This window comes from Gavialis gangeticus, unplaced genomic scaffold, assembly GCF_001723915.1.
Source record: "Gavialis gangeticus isolate Ggan-Ray unplaced genomic scaffold, GavGan_comp1, whole genome shotgun sequence".
Taxonomy (NCBI): domain Eukaryota; kingdom Metazoa; phylum Chordata; order Crocodylia; family Gavialidae; genus Gavialis; species Gavialis gangeticus.
In genome coordinates this window covers 14038654-14048102 of record NW_017729031.1, presented here as the reverse complement: position 1 = coordinate 14048102, position 9449 = coordinate 14038654, and the positions used below count along the sequence as shown (strand labels likewise).

At 41.2% G+C, this 9449-nt stretch overlaps 1 protein-coding gene across 1 annotated transcript in view; it reads left to right on the top strand.

Annotated features, from left to right (window-relative positions):
• The window catches only part of ARHGAP15 (Rho GTPase activating protein 15), a 655341-nt gene that overhangs the window by 520233 nt on the left and 125659 nt on the right, over positions 1 to 9449 (top strand). Inside the window, exon 12 of the mRNA XM_019522459.1 lies at positions 7390 to 7524. Coding sequence (XP_019378004.1) covers positions 7390 to 7524 — 135 coding nt within the window. The remainder of the gene's footprint in view (positions 1 to 7389; positions 7525 to 9449) is intronic.

Below are 9449 nucleotides of genomic sequence, written 5' to 3'. Positions count from 1 at the left end.
CTATATAGTAAATTCCTCTGCCTCATACTGGCAATCTCATCCCCAGCACCCTGTTACTGCATCATACCACTGAATTTGTGGTTCCTCATTACTTCATAAGAAATATAAATCAGTGGCAGTTGGTTGTGAGAGTAAATGGATCACAGAGTAGGAAAGGTTGTGGCAAATAATGCTGTAGAGGGGATCTGCAGTTATGTCTGGGTCAAAAGGGATGATCCACCAGTCTTAAAGGTTGCCAATCCATAACCAGGGGTCCAAATTTTCCATTCACCATGGAAAAATGCAGTAAAACTGGAATTTTCTCAATTTCAGGAGAAAAATGGAGATTTTCTCCTTTAAAGGATAAAAACATGGGAAACAATGGGTTTCCCCTTGCAGGCTGGCAGAGTTCAAGCCTGCAAGGGGCTGCAGGAAGCAGGAGAAGCCATGTGCATACTAATACATGCACATGGCAGGCAGGCTGCCTGGAGAGCAGATCCCGCAGGTAAGTTGGGGCAGGGGGAAATGAGGCTCCGTAGTGAGGGAGGAAGCTGAGCAGGGCTGGTCGAGGGCTGGCATGAATGGCTGCAGGTCCTGGGCAGGGAGCGGGATAGGGCAACAGGCAGCTTGTCTGGGGGACCAGGGGAGGGGCTGGCTCTCAGCCACTGCATATACTCCCAGGAGAGGCATGGGAGGTACATGCCCCCCCGAGATGTGCACGACATTGAGGTAAGTGTGGGCTACCTGCTGCAGGCTCGGGGTCCATGCCCTGCTGCCCTCCTGCTGCTCAGCAGGCAGGACCCAGTGCAGCAGGGCAAAGCAGGTGGAGAAGCAGGGTGGGGAAACTTGATACCACTGCCACAAGCTCCGTACCACCATGGTGAAGTTCCTGTGGCCTAACTAGCACTAACAGGGTAGTAGTGTGGACATGTGCTCTTCTCTGCTGCTGTTAACTTAGGAAACATTGCTTGCATTTAGAATGAAAAACTTAACATGGGGCATCTCACCATGGCAGTGTGGATCTTCCAGAAGAGGCACCAAGTCTTCCCGTCCAACCCCACTCTTCCCAGCTGCATATGGTCCCACCTGCCAGGCCACATAGGCCCCAGGGCTCAGGCACTGCTGCAGGGGCGCAGGGGGCTGTGGACCCAGGTCCCTGGCCCCATAACCCTGGCAGCTGGGGGGCCCCTCTGGAAGGGCTGGGGGGCAGGGTGCTGTGGGTGGGGAGCATGAATGACGTGAGCCTCTGGCAGCTGGGGGGCCACGGCACTGGCGGGACCACAGCAGCGGGAGCATGGCAGTGGTAAGCAGGAGCTCCCACAGACGCCGCCGGCACTGTGGGTGGGTGGCAAGCACTGACCAGGGATCAGTGACTACTCTCAGATGCTGCCAGCAGCTTTGGCAGCAGCCAGCACAGATCACAGACCGCCTGCAGACGCTACTGGCGGTGTCAGCGGTGCCTTTTTGTAGGGGGTGCACTGCCACACTCGCTGCCTACACATCGTCCCTGGTGGGGAGTGAAGGGCACCAGCAGGCTCAGGGGGCTGTGGGTGGGGAGTGAAGGGCTTGGACCTGTGTCGTCCTGAGTGAAGGGGGCAGGGTGAGTTCTGTTTTCCATGACAAAAAACCCAAATGTATAGGTATTTAGAATTTATTTTAGTATAGTGATTGATGCATTGGCAGGCTTCCAAATTGCTTTAAAATTGTAAATATATAAAAAAAAATTGGTTCAGCTGATACCTATATACATAGTGGTGTTTCATTTTGATCACAGAAAAATGTGGATTTGGGGGTTTTTAATCAGAGAAGTTGCGAGTTTTAGCAGAGAATTAGCAATTTTTAAACTGAGAAAACCAGGATCACTGCCTATAACCTATCACACAATATAGAATTAGGAAGTCATTGCACAAAGTCAGCAGTTCCTTCAATATGGAAGGAACTGGGTGGTTTTGTATGCAGTACAGTGTGTGGCTTTGCCTGAGGAAGATCTTCCTCAGGGTACATATTGCCCTCTGTGATTTAAGACCTCAGTTGTATACCCCATGGAATTGCTAGGACTGAGCATGTACCCCTAAATGCTTTGGCTTTGTTAATGAATACAGTCGCTGTGGCTGCCAGATTAGAGGGTCCCATCTCATAGTAAGTTTTCACAGCTTTCTTAATTTAAGAAAATAAAATATGTATATAAACTTTGGTATTTGTTTAACTAAAAAGGAAACGGTGAAAAGATATAAGCATTTGCTTTCAGAAGGGGCACAGGCAGAAGAGACAATTTTCACCCGATCTGGCCCCTGAAAGTGCTCTACAGCCGTGACCAAATGGAAGTGCATGGTAACAAAGTGCTTTAAAGATCCCAATCCAGTGAAAATTGGAACCCTCATTGCATGCGGGTTCAGGTGAAGATGTTTCAAAACATAGTGTCTTCAGTTACTTGCGTCTGCACCACCTGTCAGCCTCTGAGCTGTTTTTCGAATGGGAGGGGGGGAAAGAGAGCAGAGGGAGCTCAGTCTGGGGAGGGGTTCAGCTGTCACTGGAGGGTGGGGTGGGTGGATTGGAGCCCCCCCAAGTCTGGGGAACCCCTAGAATATGCCCCCTCCCATTCTGAAAACAGCACCGGGGCTGGGAGGGAGGAGGGGGCATTGCTAGGGGAAACCGGCTGCAGGCTCACAGCCAGGAGCTGGATTCCCCAGTGCACCCTTCCTCCTAGACCCAACAGTTGTAACTCAAAACACTTCTTGCAAAGTGTTATGAGCTACAGTGGGGAGCTGCTCATTTGTTTGCACCTGAAGAGACATTTCAAAGTGATAATCCATTGTGTCCTCCTCAGAAGATGGCTTAAAGAAGCTGTTTATGGAAATAGCTTTGAATGAGAGCATATTTACATCTGTCCTTGCTTTTATATATAGATGTTCCCTCCCCCTGCCCCATCTCTCTTCACTAAAACAAATAAACAAACCTTTCTTCAATGTCCCTAATAACCTAATAAGAAAAGCAGCAGATACCATCTTGGAATTGGTTTGAAATAAGGTTTTTCAGGGCCCTTGGGAAATTTGCTCCTTTCAAACCCCTTTTCTCAGTATCCCAATGGAGCACAGTAGTTCTACCATCATCCCATAGCACAATGAGAACCTGAGCTCACCCCTGATTGTGAGTCATTATTGTCCCCTCGTTCTTTCTTCTACTTTGTCTCGATTGACTTCCCCCCTTCTTTGAAATAGTTCAACTTAATCCTTTCTCCTTGTCTTCTCACCATTTTTTTTTCCCTCTCTGCTTCTTCAACTGGTTTCAGAATGGGCCGACAATACGAGGCCCGACAATCCATGTCTTCACTTCCTGTTTCTAAGCTAGTTATGAACGTCTCTTTCCCTTTTTCTGTAACGTACAAGTAGATCACCAGTTAGAGGTGTGGCTGTGCTGTTCCACTGAAGTGCACTGGTTTCAGGTATAAAAAATAGCACACACACATTATATGTTGAATTATGATATATGAATTCACTGTAGTTAATAAGTTGCTGTGCAAGTAAGCCAGTGAAATCATTGAGACCACTTGCATAGTGAAGTAATGCCCAGTGTAAGTAAAAATACCAGAATGTGGTCCTAGGGGATTTTAAGACCAGAAAAATAGCCTAAAAAGGATCTTTCTCAAAATAAACACACTCAAAAGTGCTCAGTGCAAACATTTTTCTGGAGATGAATCTGTATGCATCTGTATACATCCTCTTAAGCAATTTGTTCCTCTTTCAAACCTAGCTCAGTTAGGCCCGTTTAAAAAATAAGAAGAAAATGATCTTGGCCTAAATTCTTCTTTTCCTTCTTTTTTTTTTCCTGAGGAGGAGGAAAAAACTCTTACAGTGTATATCAACCAGGGATACATAACCACATCTTTATTTGAACTGGAACTAATGCAAGTACAATTTTAAAAGCTTGATATAAGAAAAAGAATAATGCAGTAGTTAAAGCCTCTGTTTCTACCATGAGTATACAACATATGTGATTTTTTTTTTTGCCAGCCACCCTGATGGAAATCCTCCATTTTTTTTTTCGTTTTCTTCATGGTATGTTTATTTTTTACTCCTCTTTAGTACTTTATCAACATAATATATTTTCAGGGGTGTCTAGTCATGTTCATGTCTGTATCTAAGATATATGGTATCATCTGGCAACTAGTGTGAAACTAATCACTTGCTTTTTAATAAGGAGTTAAAGCAGCAATTTTAGGGCCTGACTCTGTTGCTTTGAGCAACCTCAGGTCCCAAGAAATTAATTACCTTATGTAAATGAGTCCAGATTTAAACACCCTGGCCATGTCCAGACAAACACAGCCATGTGGTATTTGACACCACAGACATGTCTGTAGCACCAGACATTGCACATTCAAGTGTTCTCCACACTGCAAGGGGTCAAAAAAACCCACAGACAAAAAAACAGATATCCAAGGTTAAAAAACCCCCCCACAAAAAAATGTGGAATGACACACGTGGGGGCAGTGCACACCACCCAAACCTGGAGCCTGGCTGGCCAGAGCCACACTTCAGCTGCTAGGCAGGCTACACACAGCAGGATCACCACTGCTGCAGCCCCAGGAAGCCTTTGGGCCCCCAGGCAAGGGTGCTTGGGCTAGCCCAGTGCTATGCCACCCAGGGTAACCTGCTGCACACCAGAGGGCACATGGCACAGGATTTTCCCGGGGACAACTAGCAGTGGCACAAGATGTCCCACTGATAGTTGTCTATAGGGAATCAAGTGTCCATGCTCATGTGGACATGGGCTCTGGGTTCAGATGTTAAACACCCAACAAGTCCATTAGGAGTCATGGCTGAGTTAGGCCTAAAAAATTAGACCTATAATTAACTGAAATTAATTTGATATTTGAATTAATTTGTGTCTATGTTTGCTTATGGTCCTATCGTCACAGTGTCTGCATGATTCCAGTCAGTGGAAACAGAATTAGAATGCTGCATTGAATGGACTGAGATATTTTTTTTAATTTGAATTTTGGCTGGGTAATATTTTTTTACTTGGCATTTGTCCCTTCTAGCAAACTTTTTTTAAAATCGCTTTGCTAGATGGGAAAATGACACCCTTTGCTTTCAAGATGATACATTCCTAACACATTTCCTTGAAAAGCTGGAAATGGTGCAAAAATCTGGAAAGATAAGTTTCTGTAAAGCCTTAGAAGTCAAGCATTCAGCTTTAGATATTTAAGACAAATGCATGGTAAAAACAAGTTGTTTTATTTTTAAGGTTTCTACTTAAAGTTCTGTGCCAAGCTACAGTACTTATACATTTTCTAAATGTGTTTTAAGCAATAAGTTGTACAACATTTTTAGAACATGTGTTAAGCTATTTCTCTAAGAATGAAGCTCTTAACAAAACATAAGCACTCTGCATGAGATCTTAGCAGCAAAGTGCTTAAAAGATAAAGTAAGAATTGGTACCATGGGAAGAACACCAGCTGTAGAGCACACAGGTCCATTATGAGAAGTATGGTAGTGGGTAGGGAGAAAATGATTTAATCAGGAGTAAAACCAATTTTATTATAAGGGCACGCAGGGGGTGTGGCACCATAGTGAGAGGGACATTTCAAAATATCTGACAGATTTCAACAATGTGCAAACCCACCCTGTTCTTTAAAGTGACAGTAAACCCCATCAGGTCTCTCTTTTTGATGCTATTGTTAACAGTTGACTGTTTAAAGCTGGCCTGCTAAGATGCTGTCGATCTATTTCAATAGTGTGTGGCAAAATAAAAGGCTAATTGTTGAAATACAATCAATCAAATATGATCTCAGGGTCTGAAGAAGGTTCTCTCTGCTAATTCATCTGAGTTTGAATCATTATTTTTATGATCAAAGAAAGAAAGAAAGAAAGAAAGCCCCATAAATGCCCAAGTTTGCCTTTTTAAACTTCGTAATATGTTATCAATTGAAGGCAAGGGGTCCATCAAGTTATTTGTCTACAACTTTGGAGGCCAATATGTCATAAAACACTTACTTTTAAGGGAACTCAAGCCTGTATCTGAGTTTGATCTTCCATCCAGAAGCAAGTTCTTAAGCAAACAAAAAAAAAAGGAAGAAGAAGAAGGAGGGGAAAAGAAAGAAAACCTATTAAATAAACTATTAAAGCTCTCAAACTGATTCAGTCCAGGCTTTCCTATTATTATGGGCAAAATGGTTGAAATGCTATAATTGAAGTTAAAGCTTGCTAAACAGTGAATTTGAAACCAAATGAACTGTTGTGCACCATATTTCAATGAGTTTTATTAAAAGTAGCCAGCAGTATGTTCCTTTAAATTCAACTTCTGATTTTATTCAGTAGTCTCCATGATTGGCTCTTGATTTGCTTACAGTCTAAAACTTGTATAAAAATTAAAGTCATACTATACATGTTTAAAAAGCCAAATCCAGTTTTGAAATAGCTGAACTTGTGGAGAGCATGTGTCATTTTAATTTTAAGTACGGAGGATTTACACTTTCCCTGAGTTTTATACAGATTATGATCCAGTTGTTTATTGTATTCTAACATCATCATACTTGTATTATAAAAAGGCAAAGAAAAATAGAATAATAATCACCCAATTTAGCTTTATTTTTAGTAGAAACTTTATTTTAGCTTTTAGTTTCTTTTATATTTAAATTCCTCAGCTCAGTGGAGCTTCAAAAGAAAACATTTTTTGTTATTTGTAAAAACAGTTTTGTAAGCACTTGTGGTTTGTCTTTAGTGTGTTATCATTTTTGACAGCTTTGCATAGCCTAGGTAGGCCAACAGGGGTCTGTCTAATATTGTTGCTGGGCAAATCTTCCTCCCAGAGATGAAAACCAAACAAAATATTTTTGAAGCAGTAAGAAGGAATTAATATCCTTTCTCTCACAGTACTCTATTCCTTGCTGACACTACATTCAGGCAAAAAAAGGAGAAAAGCGTTACCCATTATTCCCTTGTACATAGCAAGGCTAACACATGTAAAGCAATAACTCATTTTCTATTGCCATGTTTAGCATATGTCTCCTGTTGGCTCAGCAAGGCCTTTAGGCCGGTCCCTTGAGCCGGCCATCATTGGCAACTCTTAGCCCCTCGGCCTCAAAACCAAATAGCTTTGAATCACGTTGAGCTGTGATGCTAATTTTCATACTGATGCATTATGGGAATAAATGTATCTGACATACTGTGTCAATGGTACTGTCTCTTTGTGTCTCTTGTTTTTTTGTTAGCTGCATTCCTACAGATGGTATTCCATTGAAAATGTTCTCTTCCTAAAAAAAAAAAAAAAAACATGCACAGCACCAAACCTCTAGGTGCAGAAGGCTGTTAACGGTTGCTGATGATAGTAGGCAAACATTAACATAATAATTAGTGTCTTGTAATTGTTTCATTAAAACCAGTTGTTCCATTTCTCCTCGTGTTTTCCCAGAAGAGAAGCTGAATTTGGACGACAGCCAGTGGGAGGACATCCACGTTGTCACCGGAGCACTCAAGATGTTTTTCAGAGAGCTGCCTGAGCCGCTGTTCCCATACAGCTTCTTTGAACAGTTTGTGGAGGCGATAAGTAAGTACATCACATACAGTAGAGGCTAGTGAAATAGACTGTTAAAAATAATACTAAACGAAAAAATGAAAGAACAGATGCATCTCAAATGTAATTTACTTTCCATGATACCTGATCATGTCTCATTATTGTTTTTATTGTTTTTTCCTCCTATAGCATCTTATTTAACTAAAAAAATCCTGAATTGTTAGTCTAACATTTCTGAATATGTAGTTTACATCAAATGTTTTCTAAAAAAGGTTTAGGCAGAGAATAAACTGCTCATATCTATTCTCTTTTCATTAGAGACAAGCTAGGTGATAATTTGTAGACCCCCCACCCTAAACACAGTACCTTACACAAGACTAATATTTGGGAACTATAAAAGCAGCTATTTGTCTTTTGAAGGGAAAAAATCAGCATTATATATGTTGTCTAGAATGAGTAGCACATGCTACATTTCATAACATTACAGATTATGTCCTAAATGAGCATAAATGCAACGTGAAGATATTCATGATATTTTTCTTTTTCACACCAACTTTTAATATTGTTTTTAAAAAATGCAATGTAGTCTGAAAGAGTATTTGGAAAATGCAAGACAACTTCTGCTACACATACCTGGAGGTTGCATACAATCTCTAGATTTTAATATCTTGGGGTGCACTTTGTAAAATTGTGACAAATTAGGAACAACTTGTTTTGTAAACAATCTGATTTGGAGCTTTTCCCCTGAAAAAGGAAAGAAGGTGGGAAAGCTTGCAAGCCTAGCAGGAGCTTAATTAAAGTCCAACAGAAAAAAATCTCCAGGAAAAACAATAAAGCACTTAGAGATCTGTTCTCCAAATGATGCGCGCGCATAACTGCCATTACCGTTAATGAGAGTTGTGCGCGCGCGCATCAGTCAGAGAATATGGAACCTTAATGTGCTGTTTAATTTGATTTTATGTTCATAAGAGTCTTTAGGTTCAACTAAAGCTCTTCATGACCAGCATCAGATATAATAAAGTTGAATAAATCTCTCAAGATTCTTCTTTTCCCCTCTCAGCTATTTAGGGATATACAGTATTTAAATACACAATGCAAACAAAATGCATTTTATTCACTTTCAGAAACTTCCCATCTTCTTTTATGGCACAGAAGATGGTCTTTTGGGGTTCATTCCACAACTCTCAGTCTCTGTAATGTTCAAAAAGGAAAAAAAAGCATAACCATTGCCTTACTGTTTTCAGCTTCAGTTTCTGTACCTCACTGGAATGTGATGTTCCTTTGAAGCACTGACTTTCCAAGTGTGGATTTCAGGTGGTGACCAAAGTACTGGTGCTTCAGGAGGACATAGTAGACACAAGGGCCACTCTCTAATGCAGTTTGCTTTGCATCTTATGCATAGTACTCAGCAGTCAAGTGTTTAATATATATTTTCTGCATTTACCTCTTTGTTTTGCTGATGTACCATTTCCCATAACATAGAAATTTGGGGGTAATATCTAATCTTTCTTCCTGCTTATCATGTAAATCATTTGTGTTATGATTTACATAGCTGCACCACAACAAAACAATACCACCTTGTGAAGAACATTATCAAGTCAAAGACCAATATCTGAAGGACATTATTGAGTGTTAGACAAACACTTGATAGGGATGGTTTAGTCAGTGATGATCCTACCTTGAGCAGGGGTTGGACTAGATGACCTGAAATTACTTCCAGCCTTACTTTTCTGGGATTAAAAGGCCATTATCTTGTCTTTCTTATGGTCTCAACCATTAGCTTTCATGTTGGGGCAATATGAAATATTCTGTTGGCTCCAAGGGCAGATTTTTGCCAGTTCATAATAGTGAAAATAACAGGAAACTGGCAATGCACTTCTGAATTAGAGTTTGGAAGCTTGTCAGGGAGAGACTCTACTGGAACATTAATATTTATGTAGGAGAAATTAATGTCCATT